The 16,802-nt window shown below is 51.9% G+C and overlaps 6 protein-coding genes across 6 annotated transcripts, besides 1 other annotated feature; 4 read left to right on the forward strand and 2 right to left on the reverse strand.

Annotated features, from left to right (window-relative positions):
* Window positions 1-479: 479 nt before the first annotated feature.
* On the forward strand, window positions 480-1,319 carry EKO05_0007885 (uncharacterized protein; the record flags this gene model as incomplete). Its single annotated transcript, XM_038941047.2, has 2 exons — window positions 480-981; window positions 1,030-1,319. 2 exons carry the CDS (start codon window positions 480-482, stop codon window positions 1,317-1,319), a joined length of 792 nt encoding a protein of 263 aa, XP_038796976.2.
* Window positions 1,320-1,835: 516 nt separating this feature from the next.
* Window positions 1,836-2,977, reverse strand: EKO05_0007886 (uncharacterized protein; the record flags this gene model as incomplete). The annotated part of the gene is made up of 2 exons (XM_038941011.1): window positions 1,836-2,071; window positions 2,119-2,977. 2 exons carry the CDS (start codon window positions 2,975-2,977, stop codon window positions 1,836-1,838), a joined length of 1,095 nt encoding a protein of 364 aa, XP_038796975.1.
* A 2,331-nt stretch (window positions 2,978-5,308) lies between these two features.
* EKO05_0007887 (uncharacterized protein) lies at window positions 5,309-5,902 on the forward strand (the record flags this gene model as incomplete). Its single annotated transcript, XM_038946333.1, has 1 exon — window positions 5,309-5,902. The coding sequence occupies one exon, from the start codon at window positions 5,309-5,311 to the stop codon at window positions 5,900-5,902; it is 594 nt and encodes a 197-aa protein (XP_038796974.1).
* A 583-nt stretch (window positions 5,903-6,485) lies between these two features.
* On the reverse strand, window positions 6,486-8,495 carry EKO05_0007888 (uncharacterized protein; the record flags this gene model as incomplete). The annotated part of the gene is made up of 3 exons (XM_038940994.1): window positions 6,486-7,987; window positions 8,039-8,360; window positions 8,427-8,495. 3 exons carry the CDS (start codon window positions 8,493-8,495, stop codon window positions 6,486-6,488), a joined length of 1,893 nt encoding a protein of 630 aa, XP_038796973.1.
* A 762-nt stretch (window positions 8,496-9,257) lies between these two features.
* Window positions 9,258-11,154, forward strand: EKO05_0007889 (uncharacterized protein; the record flags this gene model as incomplete). Its single annotated transcript, XM_038940925.1, has 4 exons — window positions 9,258-9,548; window positions 9,594-10,105; window positions 10,154-10,700; window positions 11,065-11,154. The coding sequence occupies 4 exons, from the start codon at window positions 9,258-9,260 to the stop codon at window positions 11,152-11,154; spliced, it is 1,440 nt and encodes a 479-aa protein (XP_038796972.1).
* Window positions 11,155-12,521: 1,367 nt separating this feature from the next.
* On the forward strand, window positions 12,522-15,370 carry EKO05_0007890 (DNA-binding transcription factor cat8; the record flags this gene model as incomplete). The annotated part of the gene is made up of 6 exons (XM_038941128.1): window positions 12,522-13,005; window positions 13,057-13,376; window positions 13,429-13,709; window positions 13,760-14,117; window positions 14,171-14,496; window positions 14,548-15,370. The coding sequence occupies 6 exons, from the start codon at window positions 12,522-12,524 to the stop codon at window positions 15,368-15,370; spliced, it is 2,592 nt and encodes an 863-aa protein (XP_038796971.1).
* Window positions 15,371-15,825: 455 nt separating this feature from the next.
* Window positions 15,826-15,855: a tandem repeat.
* Window positions 15,856-16,802: the final 947 nt, after the last annotated feature.

The raw sequence follows: 16,802 nt of genomic DNA on the forward strand, positions 1-16,802 counted from the left end.
CATTGAATACCTCCTGTATTGCCAAGGACTGTTGGCTTGCAGCCGGCTTTTTCTGCCATCTCAAGAATCTTCACTACAACCGGGAACAGATTGTTACGTCTACTTTCCACGTCCGTTAACTTCTCAACCGTGTGCGTGGAAGGCCTGACTCCGAGGCTACTCTATAGTCAGCCATTCGATTTGTCAGGCTCTCTTACAGGGTTCATGTGACAACATAACCCTAACCAAGGTGCATGCGCTTCAATTATTGTTTTCGCGGGCAAAGTCCACTGACTGCACGGAAAAGTTAAACGGAACTGCAGCGTAGGTGGCTGGGTGCAGCCAAGCAAGGCGCAGTACTGTTTACCGAACTACCAAGACATCTAAGGAAGGTCATGATGCCACAAATCTTGACTTCCTGACGGCCTGATTCATGATGCCTCTAATCTTTATAGCCACGTCAGGTATCACCAGATAGGCAGACTTCATTCTACACCAAAATGCTCTTTACCATCCTTTCGCTTCTAGTCACTGTCGCAAAGGCGCAGAACAGTACAATAGCTGAAGCAACTCAAATCGCTGTCTACCCACCCTTCCCGATCCGCAATGGCACAAACATGCAACATATCCAACGCGCCTACGAAGTCTCTTTCATCAGTGCAATCTCAACTACGACTCTCGTCTATGCGATATCATGCTCACCTCTGACCACCATGACGCGCTTCAACGATGTCTGCGGTACATCTTACGTTCCTAATATCATCACTGTGACCGAGAGTCCAGACGAGTGGCACTGGAGTGCTCAAGGCAAAAGCCTCGAGTGCACGAACCTTCGTGAGAAGACCAAGACTTGCACGAGCATCACCAACAACTATGGGAGCAATATCGCGCCTGGCACACAGGACGGATCAGATTTCCTCGCGGGATTCTTGGAGTACTTCACGACCATGACGCCTGTTGCCGTGAACTTGACCGCTGGATTTGGAAATGTGCCCGCGACTGGTGAGTTGACCTGAGCGCCGAACAGGTCCTGGAAACTAACGCAACTAGTTCTTGAGAGCCTCGAGAACGATGCAACTGGGCTTGTGAACATACAGACAAGCAGCCTCAATGGCACTTCGTCCAGAACTGAGCCTACTTCGACAGGTGTCAGTGCGGCATCTCTCAGTGCGACAAGCCCTTCGGGGCCTACCGGAATCAGCAGCTCACTACCTGGTGGCAGCAGTACGTCAGCTTTGACTCAAACTACAAATGCTGCTCCTAGAGCTACTGGTGCTGTTGGCCTCGAGCTGCTTTTCGGTGCGGCTGGTGTAGTTGGAGCTGGCATTTTTGGGCTTTGAAAACTTTAAAACTCAGTACCTAATCGTAACTGTATTTTGCAAACTAGGAGCGCCAGGCATTAAGGCTATACTCAAAAAGTGCTGCCTCTAGTCAAGTCACTCTTCCACGTTCTCTTCCTCTTCCCCAGTGCTGCACTCCCTGTTCTCCTCACCCTCAATTCATCTTTTGGCACCGTCAAAGCTCCTCCACTGCTCACCAACTTCCTTCTCAGCTCTTCCTCCTCCAAGTTCTCAGCTTCAGTCCCTAACTCTTCTCTTACAGCAGCGGACAGATCCATCACGCTCCTTAAGAGCCCTGGTCTTCTTCCACTCTTGTACATCCTTGACCCACGCCGTGTGTCCAGCCACATGCAAACCATTATGACAGACCAGATGAAGTTGAAAATGGACACCATGAAGAGGAAGATGTAGGAGAAGCCCCATTGATAGGTCTCGCTGGGTTTGCAAGAACTATGGGTTTTGATGTATGAGGAATTGTATTGATCTCCGTATCGGCCGACAATACTGTAGTATTGCTCACCAAGTGCAGTGGTGTCTCGGAGGGGATCTGCCGGTTGAGAGGTAGGTGGCGATCGAGATGTTGGGGTTCTGCACTGTTGTGATTACGTCCTCAAACTCCCAATTGGTTCCAGTCCCCACTCGGAAGATCGTAACATTGGGTTCTTTTCCAGGCATATTATATTCTTGGGTTCCATCGCCCATGGTGTGTTGCTCGGTCCGTGTATTGCTAGCGTTGGAGTATTTACCAATGACTTCAAGAGACGTTAGCGACAATTTTCGAGTGCATGGCACAACTTACACCTATTCACGGCGCGGAGCAGCTCCTCATCCTGGGAAGTCACCCAAACATGCATATCATCAAATCCAATGCCGTCTGCACCGCTGATGGACTTGACGATTTCGTCCACTTTCCCCCACTCAACCAGATTGTGGTTGTAGTCTTCCACATACGGCTCGTACGTCGTGATGTACCCCGTCATGGCTGCCATTAGAGTAGGGAAAGCCAGCACGTACAACGTCGAGATGAGCATGCAGAACATGGCCAGCCACCTGAAGAACCTGCCCCAACTCCTCTCCCCGAAGCACAAGAACTCTTTCGCCAGCACGCCCAACGTCGTCAGGCTCGTCGTCTGCAGTGTCACACTCGCAAACATTTTATAACTCGTCTTGTACCTCTCAAGATGATATACAAGCCATTCATTAGAAACCCTCCAATTCACCCACGCAAGGCACATTTGGCCTCCTCGCCCAATGATCAGATCCCAGGCAATATCGATGACTTTGACTTGTGTGAACGTCATGTTGCCAAAGCTAAGATTGGGCGTGAAGAAGTAGGTGCTGTCCATAATTCGCCATGTTGCGCCTTCGGCTTCCTTCCAAAGTCCGTTCGGGTAGCACGAGCGCCCGCGAATGTAGTTTTGCGACGCCATCTCAGCAATGGCTGAGAGAATTACGATAGGGGCCAGGCAGAGAGGAACGAGAGAGACGATAAGAAAGACGCGCCATGGGAAGCCTCGGAGCTCTTTATGGGAAATTGATTTGTGTTTGATTTTCTGGTTCTGAGTCGACACCGAACCACGGCTGTCGTTGGCGTCGAGCATGTCAATGCTGGCTGTTGCTCCATCTTTGGGCGTCTGGCAGAGTGCGGAATATTGCATCGCGTTACTGCAACGATGCAAGACGCATTGCACGATGGTGTGTTGAAGATGCTGCAGTAGTTGCAAGAACGGGCAGTGTCACGGCATTGATGTCATTCGATAAGCGTTAGGCGTCCCGTACCTGTAGGCCAAGCGAGGCGCAGCAGCAAACCTCGGAATACGAGTGTACGCTGCAAATCAATCGGCATTTTGGTCTTAAATAGATCAATTTCGTGAGCTCTCGTGTTACAAAGAAAGCTGGCTACACTGTTTTAGCAGAGGCCGATTAAGCTGCAAGCAGTAATACTGGAGGCTTTTGGTGTAATCATTGCTACTCTTTAGATTTAAGGGAAGTTGCTAAAGTCTTATATCATATTTTTAGGTCATAGGATAGCTAGGAGAATAGTGTTGAACACCTTCTGTATAATTACAGACAATTAGCTTGTAGCCGGCTGTTTATGCAACGCGAGAGGTGGGCTGGGCTTAGCAGCTCTCGATTGTTACTCCAGAAACGACGCCTAGATGTCTTTAGCATGGATCCCAGCTCAAGGAAAAATCAACCGGAAAAGATGGGTAGTTCAGCGTCAGAAATCAAGTAGAGGGTGTAGATTCGCCAATGTTAAGGTCATCTTCTAAGTATCACGCTTTCGTGTTGGGAATCTTGCGTTGTACGCTTTCACATCGCGCTCCTTTATCAACGATTTGGCCTTTGGTTCCGAGAAGGTATAAGCACACCCATCGCACAGGCGCGAGAAAAACGTACAGTAGTACTTGGTCACGCATTAGAGAACGTCCAGATCAGTATTGGAAATAATATGAGAGGAACAAATAGACTGGAGTGCACTGGTAGTTGGACCTCAAAACGTATTCATTGCTAAAAGGAAACTTCTACATGAACCCAAACTTCACTATCAAAGTGCGGTCGGACTAAAGTGAGCAAACCATAATAGAAACGCCTAGCTGATGAGGACATTGGAGTACTCAACATGCTCATATATAGACCTATCGGAGGCGGTTCACTTTTGCTGGACATCTACACTGACCTTCATCATCAACTAGGGTACTGTTCGTCCTACACAAGCCTTGGATGAGGCTTGTCTGGTCTAGGCAGCTGCAGCTTCATCTGGGCGTGAGGCTTAGAGTTGTCAAGCCATGTGCCGAGGACTGTGGGCTGACACTGCAAGATAGCTCGTAACGGGAGGATGAGCGAAATTGGCAGCTGGAGTGTGTGCAGCCGTTACAGCCAGACGATGTAAGTGGCTGATTGGCGGAGCAGCTCGTCTGTGTGGAAGGTAGTGCTGTATGAGCATGGATAGTAAATAGTAAGGAGCTCCAAATGTGTGGCATTAACGCAAAAGCAATGCCACTACAATCTCCACAGTGCTGTCGGTGATGTCGATCATTCTTTTTAGATTAAGCAGTGCCATTTGGGTTTTGGCTTGGGAGTAAAAGTCTTAGCGAACCACTGAATGGGGTGAGAATGACCTTCCGAGACTGTAGAAGCACTGCCAAACTCAACAAGGGCGCTGAATTGAGTTCAGACTGCTCAGCAGAACAGCGACCCGTCCTGTGCGTCCTCCTGTCAGAAATGGGCTCATTCGTAGGTTCTCTCTTCTTGATCAACAAAAACTCATGTCGCTGGAGAGGTCCAATGTTGAGAAGCTCCCCGACAGTAAGGGCGCGGCTGAGGCTGGCTGTTTTGGTAGCCGTCAGCACTGTACAGCAAATGAAAAACGGCGATATACATGCCATCCCGTTTGAGCCAAAGCAGCAATTGAACAGCCGGCTTTTAAGATTAGGAGGGAGGTAAAAGGGTTGAAGTCGAAGTCAGAAGATTTGCAGCGATGCCGGGAGGCATCGAAACGATGTTCACACTATGGCCAAATCAAGCTACGACTAGCGGCTGTGGCAGCAGTAAAAAGGCAGGTCGCAACCAAAGCAGTCACAAGCATATCGCGTAGCGTGTCCTCATTTGCCCGGTTATCTACACTACGTATCAGAGTGATTGTGCCAAGAACCACGGTGGAGCCCGTGTGAAATGCTATGACATTCATCGCAAAAGTTTCAACCATTGTCGAACAGAAATACTACTACGTCGTTGCTCTCAGTTTAGCGACACAAGCACAACATTGAAGTACTGGGCGAGCAGAAGTCAAAATCGTACCACCTGTGAGGCCATTCTCTGGCGCAGCACGTAATCAGCATCAACCGAGATACTGTCGCTTGACTCCTTACAATCCCAGTTTGGCGTTCTCCGATACGTAGAAACATCCCGTCTTGAGTCAACAAGGCAGCCACGTCAATAGGCTCCGCAGGGCAAAGTTCTGACCTTTCTACTCTCATCAACAACTCATGGCCGACTCTGGAAGATATTTCAACGCTCGCAACACAACCATCGCCGCAATTGCCATCACGCTTCTTGGCGGCTACTACGTCTCCCAGTCTCCTAGCTCCTCCGCCATGTCACAAACATCCAGCGAGGTTCCTGGCCTCTCTTTGTCGTTGGCCCAGGTGTCCAAAGACCCGGCAACAGTACGCGTCACGCTCAAGAATAATCATCCAGATACACCTTACTCTCTCCTCAAATGGGGCACGCCGCTCGACGCCGCAGCGCTAAACACGGGCGTCTTCAAGATCAACAATGCCGACTCCGGTGCGGAGGTCGAGCAAGTCATCGTACAGATTAGGCGAAAGATGCCTCCTGGCCAGAATCAGCTGGCGAGTGTTGAGCCAGGCGCGGAAGAGAGCGTTGAGGTGGTCTTTGACAGGCCGTGGATGCCTGAAGCAAAACCTGCGAAATACAAGGTCAAAGCTGAAGGAACGTTATGGGGCGTTTGGGATAAGGTCAAAAGCGAGGTAACGGATGATGATACCAACGAATATACAGATAGTCCTCTTGCGGGTAGAACATACGCGACGAACGAGATCGAGCTTGTTGTGGAATAGACCAGTGGTGGCTGATTGTCTAAGACTCGCACATTATTGTTGTTCGCGATGAACAGGTGGTCACGAGCGGATATGCTTTTCATTCAGCGGCACGTGTTGGTAGCTGTGACGTCTTTCGCCATGAGCCGCATCCACCCGGTACTTGCAAGTGTCACAAGAAGCGTCAAGGGTGTGTTGGAAATCTGAAATAGTTAAGACTAAGTGCTCGTTATCTTCATAATGTCATGAACATCCGCAGCCAGACGCCGCAGAGAGAAACAAGACAGAAGTACAACAAGACGATGCTGAACGATGACTGATGCTGTGACTGAGAAGAAACTCGGAAGAAGTGGAAACAGCACACCGTACGCCTGACTGTGGAAACCCAACCCGCAAGGTGCTGACCTTGCACACACCTATATGATCCAAAACGCCCTTTCGTCGGACGCCATATGTTGTAGAACATCGACAATGCCGAACACCCGCTCATGCCGCTGGTATCGCTCAGATGGAGGAGATGCCGATGATAATGAAAGCGACTATGACGATACGCCCTTTCATGCCTGAACACCGATAATGCAAAAACTCAAACGAACAACATCGCTCACGGCTTAGGGCGCACGGCAGAGCTACCGACACTGCCGACCCTCCCGCTGGTCTTGCGAACACTAGTCTTACCCTCAGTACTCCTTCGGTGTGGGCTCGACCTGATCTTGCCAACGCTGATGCTGCCGTTGCCACTGCCGCTCTTGTCTTTTGGAGTCTTGGGGCGGCCACTGATTGTCGCCGGCGCGGTGTTTTCAGTGTCGCTACCGTCACCAAAGCCGAATGACGTGTGCGTTACCGACGTGTGAATTATAGACGTGGTGCTGAAGGCACGACGTGTCTTCTCTTTTGCACCCGGAGTGCGAGCAGGCGAACGAGATGATGTCCTCCTCGCAATCTGACGCAGGTGGTACTCCTCATCAGATTCGCCATCGTATCGAGACAGGTCTGATGACCTCGTGAAAGGCTCATTCTCGTCAATTCGTGATGGAGACTGTCGTGAACTTCCGTTGCCATAAAGCTTGCTCGTCTTTCGAGGCTGACCTGGTGTCGGCGCGGGAAGGTTGTCCTCCTGAACACCAATATTTGAGTGCCCGGCGTTGCGCTGTTCATTTGATTCAATTTCTCCGAGGGCGGCGCGCCTCTGCGATCCATTCGGTGGTGTGAAGGTTTGTCCGTTGCTTGCCAGACGCTGTTTGCGCGGCGATGCTGTTGGAGTGGAAGGTACCATTTCTGCATACTTGGCCTTCATGGTGTCCTCATGCCACCATTCGCGGAAGGTCGCCTGGTTGAGGTGGAGCCAATGCTGCTGAGGACCGACGACCATACCAGGGCGCATGAATCGCATGTAGGCTATGATTTCGTTGGCAGTAAAAGCGTGTTTGTAGATGAGGTAGGCACCAATGAGGCAGCCAGTGCGTCCCAGGCCGGCCTTGCAGTGTACAGCAATACCCTTCTTACGAACAGTAATCATCTCGTGCGCCAGGTCAATGAATTGACGGACAAGAGACAGAGGCGGGCAAGTGCCATCATCGAAGATCATGTTCAGATGCTTGATCCCCAGCTTCTCAAAGTAGGTAGAGGAGTACAGTTCAGAGTTCAGGCGGACAACGAGGCCAATATTGCGAGCGGAAAAGTGCGACAGGACGTTCTTGAAGGGTCCGGGCAAATTCGACTTCTGGACCTCGGCGATGTTGGAGGGAATTGTGGCGTACACCGGCGACGATTTGGAAATCTCGTGGGTAGGCTGTTGTTGGGGGGAAGCGAATGCGAGAAATTGAGGTGTAACCCAGTTGAAGTCGCCCATGTCGACGCGCTCGTACTTTTCGTACTCCTCAAGGCTGAAGTCCTTGAGCCCACAGAGACCCTCCTCCTTTGCCTTCCAAATGCCATAGATGACATCCTGAATGTTCAGGACGTAGTCAGCCTGGCTGTATCCGGCGTCGCGGAAAGGCATGCAGGGCGGGTCCATCTGTGCGATGGGCGCAAGAGCTAGGTGAGGAGGCCACGACTGAATAAGGACCATGTAGCATGCAAGGATGCAAGCGGCATTGGCACGGCCTATGGTCGTTGTTAGCACTAGATGAAGTATGGTCCATCACATTGACATACTCCTTGAGTCTGCGCTGCTCCAGAACACTACTGCTCTCTCCTCGTTCGCTGGGTCGCCAAGCACTTCATGCAGCTGTACAGCGAACCGGTACAGGTGACCGATGTGGAGCGGACCAAAGTCGCCGTGAAAAGCATTGTACAGCAGAGTCTTGTCAATGCTGAAGTACACAGGTGGAAGTGTCTTGGCGCCAGCGACAGTAGGGCCTGCCTGCGCGCGCGACGAGCGCTTCGATGGCGACGCGCTCTGCTTGGGGTAAGGGAAGGGCGTGTTCGCATCTGGTGTGTGCGTGTACGAAGCAAGGTAAAGTCTGTCTTGTATGTACTAGAAGTGTATTGCCTTAGCGTCTGGCCTGAGGCGTGTTGTTTTGGGCTTTGTTGTGGTGCTAACCTCGATGACCTGGCCGTAGCTGGTCGCGCTGGCGCGAGGCGTCTTTGCTACTCGTTGATGCGAAGACATGGTGAACAAAGCGACGCTGATGCTGGGAGCAAGTCGAGGAAAGATCGATGACTACTTGCGGCTGCAAGCGTCGAGCAACACACGTGGAACGGCGACTTGGGACGGAAGGGCGAAGTCGACCGGCGCAGAGCAATTGCCGGGTGTGGAGCCGATGTGAAGCTGCGAACACAGTCGCCGAGTGCTTCTTGTCCTGCAGTGGTCCGGGAAAGAAATAACAGTAATGATGTCTGGAGTCCTGGCGGTGGTGTGGGAGAGATAATGTACGAGCCGCGATGTTTACATTCAGATGTCTTGGCGGCCGCTTCCACAACAAAGCTGGGCCCTAACCTAGTCCGGGTGGTGGATCCATGGGGCTAGACCGGGGATCTCGGCTCGCCTTGACAACCACACATCAAAACAACGTCGACAACAGTGCTTGGCTAGAGCTCCTTGCACGCACGGTTTGCGGTGAGGCCTGCCCCCTGCCCTGTTCTTTGTTTGTTTTGCTGCTGCGTCGACGTGCCCGTTCTGTGGGCCCTAGAGAGCTCAGGTGTCGCAGGAGGTTGCCATTACTTGGGGAACCGTAGCAACATCGCTGCGGACGCTTGCTGAGCACATGACATCACAGGGTCTTTTCATCGATTTCTGGCGCGCTTCGGCCTACTGCGGCAGCACACGACGAAAAGTAGTACTAAACAAACAGCCCAGTCTCTTTGCAGCCTTTGAAGGAGCCATTGCAGAAGCTGCGTTGCTTGTTACGAGGGCTGTCGTTGTCGCGCCAGCATGATCCGTACCGGCAGAACCAAAGGATGGCTCAAGCAGCCAATTGACACTCTACCGACATGGGCGACCTTTCATGGTGTGACCTTCAATGGTATCAAAGTCGGTCCACTGCCAGGCTTTGAAGACCGAGGGTCGACTGTTATAGCAGATCGTGAGCTCGATGGTGGCAAGGTAGAGCCGCTTCTGGTCGTGCCAAAGGAACTCATCATTTCGCGGCAAAACATAGAACTCTTCGCAAAATCTGACCACCACCTACGCGAAGTCATCGAAGCCACTGGAGATTTTGGAAGGGTGTGACCATCCTCGAAACGATTTCCAGCAGCTGACATTTTACAGACGGCTAGAGGCGCAGTGTTGCTATTTCTACTCATGCAAGCGACCATTTGCTGCCCAGACATCAAGGATGTCGGCGTTCTCAGTCCTTTGACGGAGTACATTAAGTACCTTCCTGATGAGCTTCTGCCTACATTTTGGACAGAAGAAGAACAGGAGCTACTCACAGGGACCACACTACAGCCTGCCGTTCGTGCAAAACTAAACAGCCTGCTACGTGAGTTCGAAACCGTACGAACAGCCACTGAATCCATTGGTTGGTGCGCAAAATACTGGTGGAACGAAGACAACGGCATGGTCACCTTCGAGGACTGGATGCAGGTCGATGCGATGTACCGTTCCCGAGCTCTAGAATTCCCAGGCGTTGGTGACTGCATGTGTCCATGCGTGGACATGGCGAATCATGCTTCTGGCGACGCTACCTCTGCTCTTTACGAGACCGATCAGGATGGAGACGGTCTGCTCTTACTGCGAGAAGGCAAAAATATAGAGAAAGAAGCAGAGGTCACAATCACGTCAGTCCATCGCCGAAATTGTGGTACATTACTGACTGATACCTGAAGGTACGGTGACGACAAAGGCGCCTGTGAAAACATCTTCTCCTACGGATTTCTTGAAGACACCATGACCTCAGCCAGAGTTATGTTCCTGAACATCGATATCCCCGACGACGACCCTCTGAGGCCTGCGAAAATCTTTGTTTCCACTGCTCCCCCTGGCTTTCGCATATTTGAGAAGTCAGGGACGATCGATTGGGAGAGCGACTTCATCTGGCTTGTGATTGTCAACGAGGAAGACGGACTGGACTTCAAAGTCAGGCAAACCGTCGATGGCAAGCGCGAGATCCAAGCCCTTTGGAAAGACGATGATCTGGACGATACTAGCAAGCTTCGGGATTATCTACGTGGGGATCCATTATGGGATGTCTACCAACTTCGAGCTACGGTGCTGCTGCAGGGGCGTGTCGAGATGCAGATCGAGACTCTGGAGGGACTAGGGAATCCCCAAAAAGAGGCGTCAATTCGAGAAGTCCCCTGGCGCCTCGCGGAGAGGCTCCGCAAGCTTGAACTAGAGATGCTCGAGAGAGCTATTGAGGCCTTTGAAACTCAGGTAAGAAGCGCTTTCTTATACCCCGCATTATTGCAGTACGCTACTGCACACGTCAGGTGTTGAAAACTCTGTCGCAAGGCCTCATGTTGAGCAAGGTCTCTCTGTTGCTCCCATGTGCAAGATTACGGCTGCAAGCTATCATGAGGTCGTTGCGTCTGATCTACGCATGCTAGCAGTGAATAACAGGATTGGGTTTGCATTTGCAAAGGGTGAGCTTTGTCTCAATGCGCTTGGGTAGCTAGTGCTCTAGCACAGTGCACACTGGACTAGGCAGCGTTTCCGTTACTTCGCTAGACCCGGGTTCACCCTTGACCTGCAGACATTCCGCGAATCGTTCACTTCTGTCCACTGACACCTGTCACAGAAATCAAAACTACTTGAGTCAGCAGTCGTCCAGCAATACCTGGGGCTTGGTGCTGAGGGCGAAGAAGACGAAGACGTCGACTTCACTTAGGCTTCCCGAGCTCTACATGACTTACGAAATTGCGTGTCGTCGCTGCTCGGCACGTATACGATTGTTGAACGTTGGCATGACGGCTATATCAGTTTCGTCTATTCTACATATAGGCCCTTACAGCCATGTCGAACGGCCTTGTCAGTACGGCAGGTTCATAGATATAAGTGTATATTGGAGCCTCAACCAGAATCTATTCCTCTCAAGGTTTAAGTGCACTACTTAAAAGTCTATCAACTGCTAGATGTCTCCCAGAGACAGCAGCCTTCAAAGATTGATTCGAGAACCACACAAGCACACACAGTCACACGACTGCAAGGCTTCAGCTCAAGACACGCTCGGCGATCGCAACGTAAGGACTAACACCTGTAGATATACAGTGTTGGATCCTCCGGGAACTTCAACCACGGTTTGAGGGCTTGGCAGTACCGAACAAGCTGCTGCCTCGCCTACAGACTGCACTGATTGGTGGGTGGAGAATTTGGAGCGAATCGACATAGGTGACAGACTGTAGGTGACAGATCCTAGCCAAACTCAGGATGCTCGCGTTCCCAAGTTCAGCCTTTGGCAGCTTGGTGGCTAGTGCACTGTGGACCAGAGCTCAGCAACAACAACGCCTCTTCACATACTCCATCTAAAGCTTTGGTGCAGAGGAGGAGCCCAGCAGTCGATTGCTGAATTGGCTTTGAGTGCAGGTCGAGACTGGAGGTTGATGCAGGTGATGGCACCTCAGTGTAAACAATCACATCATCCAGGCCTGCGTCCATAGCAAGCGTATCGTATCGCAAAGGCTATGCACCCCGCAAATGACTACGAATAGTCCTGCTGTCAAACACCGGCTGGAAGCGTTTGACGAAGGCTGAGGGCATGCACTTGACGAAGGCTGAGGACACGCACCTCTTCTCCGCAAAAAGATCGACCGCGCGCTTGAGGGATAGCGGCACGCAGCAGACGAAAAAGTGTCGGACCAATGATGCGCTCTTTCGTGCTTGGAGCGCACCAGTTCGCCGGGGTCCCCACAAATCTGTGCACCCCCAGAACCCACTAATTTAGGGCAAGAATTGAACTGACCAGGGGCTTACATCTGCCGGCCGTCCCTTCCTCCGCGAGTCTTCTAGACTCTACCTCACCCTCCGTATTGCCACTCTTCTTGTAACCCGTCTGACTTCCTCGACACTGCTGTACTTCTGTTGCGATCAAGCTCTTAACGGACCCGGACGCCATCATTGCCCCGTACCCAAGGATCCGGATGCTGGTGGCTTGTGGCTTGTGACACGTTCTATCAGTGATCCCCTTGCGGGCCCCGCAGTACACAGCGAGATAGCTCAGCGAATCGGTCCTGTCGCGAAACAAACACACCCGCCAACATGCCTGGAATATTGCCTATGAAAGTCATCAAAGTCGGATCGACCTGTCAGTCCCGCATCGCACAAGCTTGTGATCGATGCCGTTCCAAAAAGATACGCTGCGACGGCATCCGCCCGAGTTGCACACAATGCACTAACGTCGGCTTCGAATGCAAGACTAGCGACAAGCTCAGCCGCCGAGCCTTTCCCAGGGGTTACACTGAGTCGTTGGAGGAACGAGTACGACTACTGGAAGGGGAGATTCGTGAGCTGAAGGAGCTGCTCGATGAAAAGGATGAGAAGATCGACATGCTCTCACGAATCCACTCACACTCTCCCCATGGGTTCTCGAACGGAAGACGACCGTCTGTACAGTCGCCAGCAGCCTCAGAAGAGACCCAAGAGAAAGAAGACACTTTTAAGGTGCAACAGCCTCCGCTGCTCGTGGAGGATGGGAACAGCGACTCGTACTTCGTTGGCAGTTCAAGTGGACGAACATTTGTTGGTATGGTTCCACTGCTACTTCTACCTCTTGGACCATTCTAACACCCCACAGAGAGTTTTAAACAGAGAGCGCAGGAGACTGGTCGACTCAGCATGGATGTCGGCTCAAACGCCTTCTTTGGAATAGGAGTCAACGCATCTGTTTCGGTTCCTTCGAAGCGCACTGTCACTTTCAGAGCTCCACCTCGTCTGGTGTCCGATCAGATGATCAACATCTTCTTTCAGGAGTGGGCACCGCTGTTCCCAGTTCTTCATCGACCGACTTTCCTTGCCCTGTACGAAGAGTACGTTTCCAGTCCTGAGAACGTGCAAGACAAGAAATCCATTGCCAAACTCAACCTTTGTTTCGGCATTGCCGCACTGTCAAGTGGCGTATGTACCCCTTTGCTACTCATGTTGATTACGGCCACTAACATTGCGGAAGTCCCGCGACGGCAAGGATGTTAAGTCCTTCGAGGCTCAGTGGCAAAGTGCTGTTAACTCTTTCCTGATGGACAATGACCTTGCGACACTGCAGTGTCTTGTCCTCGCGCAGATCTTCTGTCTACTCAAGGGCGACTACTCTCGCGTGCTCAAGTACAAGGGTCTGGCTATTGGCCTGTCGCAACGCCTTGGCCTACATCAGTCACAGAAGCGCTTTGCGCTTGGTGCACTCACCAGCGAATCAAGGAAGAAGGCATTTTGGTCTTTGTACACCGTCGATTGGTAAGAACTCTGGAGCCAAGCCTCGGTTTACTCGTCACTTACTCAAACAGCTTGTCTGCTGCACATCTCGGCCTTCCAAAATTGATCAGAGAAGAAGACGTTTACTGCGAGTATCCGGTTGATGCAGATGACGAATACGTCACCGAGAAAGGGTTCCTGCCGACCCTGCCTGGCGAGTCGACCAAGCTCTCCAGTGCATTGGCCCTCTTCCGACTCTCCCGTATCCTATCCAGAGCTTTGGCCGAGTTATATCCGGCTTCATCAACACACGATATTTCGTTCCGAACTATAGCCTCCCTGGCCAACGAGATTGAGGAGTGGCAGAACAACTTGGCTCCACATCTCAGGCTGACATTTGCACAAGATAAACCCAGCACAAATGTGACTAGTAGCAGAGCGCCTATTTTGGTAACCATTTGTTCCAAAAATTGCTTCCACTTATCGTCGCTAACTTGAAGCAGTCTCTGGCATACCACCACATTCGATCTTTGATCTACCGCCCCATCGTTGTTGCCAATCTCGGTGACAAGGGCTCGTCTGCTATGGTCGCAGTTGGTGATGCTTGCAAGCATATTGTGCAGATCGTGCAACTACTCGATGAGCGTAAGCTCAGCTTCTCGTTCTGTCTCAACCGTAACGAGGTACTTGTTCAAGCGGGTTTCGGACTCCTGTTCCAAAATCTGAACCTAGCCCGCGATGGAAAGCTGATCAAGGAGTGTAACCGCCTCGTCTGTTCAGTCATGGACATGCTTGAGAGCGGTTCTGCGGCTGGCTCCACGGAGTTTCGGTACGTCTAGATGAACCTGATTACTTCAATTCTTTTGTTAACATGCCTTAGTCGTGTTGGGTGTTCGATGGTTGCGGTCCCTCGCGTGACTGGCCCTACACTCTCCCGCCACAACTCGGCAGGTAGCATGGGTGCACCAATGGACACGCTACGTGCTACCCAAGAAACTCTCAAGGCCATCGCAGCTCGCTTCTCCCCAGGTGCTCTCAAGGCCAGCCGCCATGGTGTACACGAGGCGCGTCGTGCTACTCTGCCGGCCATCTTGCCCGAGGTCGGCGTCCACAGCAATCCCTCGTCCACGAGCCTCCCATCTATTCAGTCCGAACCACACATGGCGCGATCTGAACCTACCATGAGTCCACCAAATCACAACCGTGCTTCTTTCTCTATGTCGAACAAACGTCGTCCTAACCCAGTGTCCGCTGCACACCGAAACATCGACTTCCTATCATTCAGTGCCGACCCTCTGACAACTCATTCTCTTGGTGCCACCACCTCGAAGAGTGAGGTGTCGAAGTCTGACTGGGAGCGTCTGCTCGGCTCGCTCGATGGAGGGCAGACTAACATCTATGATAACATTTATGGTGGACCAGCAGCCGAAGCTCTTCTCGACGCTGGGCCTCTCTCTACAGCTACCGACAGCAGCGCCAACTGGTCGCCTGACGCCTGGGACTGGAACAGCTATGGGACTGCAGCACCACCACAGAGTGTACTCAGTCTCAGCGACGAGAGCTTGACTAGTGGAGAGGAGTTCGGCAGCAATTCTTGTGAATTGGGCACACCCGGAAGCGACGGAATGTACGCTGGAATTATGATCCCTGACATGAGCACACCTACTGGACTGGGCGCGCTCGATGGCAACTTTGGACTTTAAGAGGTACGCACAGTTACGATACTATGTGAAAGTTTGGCAATGAGGTTGAGGATATGGAGTTCTAGGGCTGAGGCGTTGCTTGCCTCGATGCGTTTACGTTCATTTGTTTAGGTCTTGTTCTGCGTCTACTTGCTGGCTTTGCAGTTCGAGCCCCCCTTTGTTTGACTTTACCTAAGATACCACATTCCTCGTAAGAGCGGGATATTACGCGATGCTGTATAGGAGTCGATTTTTAATACATCTATCCGCCATTTTTTGTATGCACATGTACCTCACTGCAGAGTACACTTGAGTTTGTTCTCATCGTGCGCTACTCCTTTGTAGATGGATATGCACAACAATCTAAATTGATTCACACCGCCATCTTGATTAACCATCGATACACAGCGATCTAACTCGCAGCTACATCCCCAAAACATCTTGGCTCCCATCCTTCCTGGCCACCTTGTCCCGATCATCCAGCATCCAGCATCCAGCATCCAGCAGCCCATCTCAGCATTTCCAGCAACCAGGTCTGCGAAGATCTAGCGCACAGGCGCCTGGGAATCTATGACGCCAGTTATCGTCACCAAACCTCGAGTGAAATCACGAAATCGCACTAGATCCCCGCAGCGGCGCTACGCTACAGCTCGGCTTCTTCCACGCGACCAGCCACAATCCCATGGAGGAGCGACGGATGTGGCTCCGCAGGAAACGTGCCGGTAGCCGAGGTATAGCTCCTGCTGTGCTGTGCGAGCGTGATCATTGAATGCTAACCAAACCGCCTTGTCGACTGCGGCCAGCACCCCACAAACGTCCGCGACACCCCTCGGAGCAGCGGAAGTCTGACCGTGTCCATAGCGTATCCACACCACGTCCCCCACTAACGTCCGAAAAAAGCTTAGCGTACCCCAGATGTGGAGTGGTGGCGCACGTGGGCCGATCTGCGGGGTGGGCTGACGCAGAGCAAGCGCAAGCTTTACAGATTGGACCATCGTGAATGTGGGATGTCGCGTGCGCCAAAGAAGGCTGGATGGGGGTATCGTACGTGGAACGGAATGGGAATGTCCCTTTTAGAATTGTGCATTATACAGAGTCTAGTGATAGTTAGAGTTCGTAGGGGTTTCGAGGTGGGGATTCTAGGCAAGCAAGTTTTCAGGAATGTAGAGTGTCATGGTGCGCAGTGCAAAGAGACTGTTGGCCAGCGTGTCTGTATTGATTGGTCGGATTCCTTGTGACCATCATTGCCTGCAAAATCTCCAATGAGAGGGGTATCTACCACACCTTCCCAGCAGCCACATCTTGGTTTTGCGGAACCGCTTCGTCGATGGTGTCGCGGTGGACGCGGCGTTGAGCCTGCATACACGGACATGCAAGGCCACTGAACTGCCGATGGTGCACCACGCCAGGTCTGCGGAAGCCGAAAATGCCGCCATGGTAAAGGCAAAAGCTT

The sequence above is a fragment of the Ascochyta rabiei genome, chromosome 13 (assembly GCF_004011695.2).
Source record: "Ascochyta rabiei chromosome 13, complete sequence".
Classification (NCBI taxonomy): Eukaryota; Fungi; Ascomycota; class Dothideomycetes; order Pleosporales; family Didymellaceae; genus Ascochyta; species Ascochyta rabiei.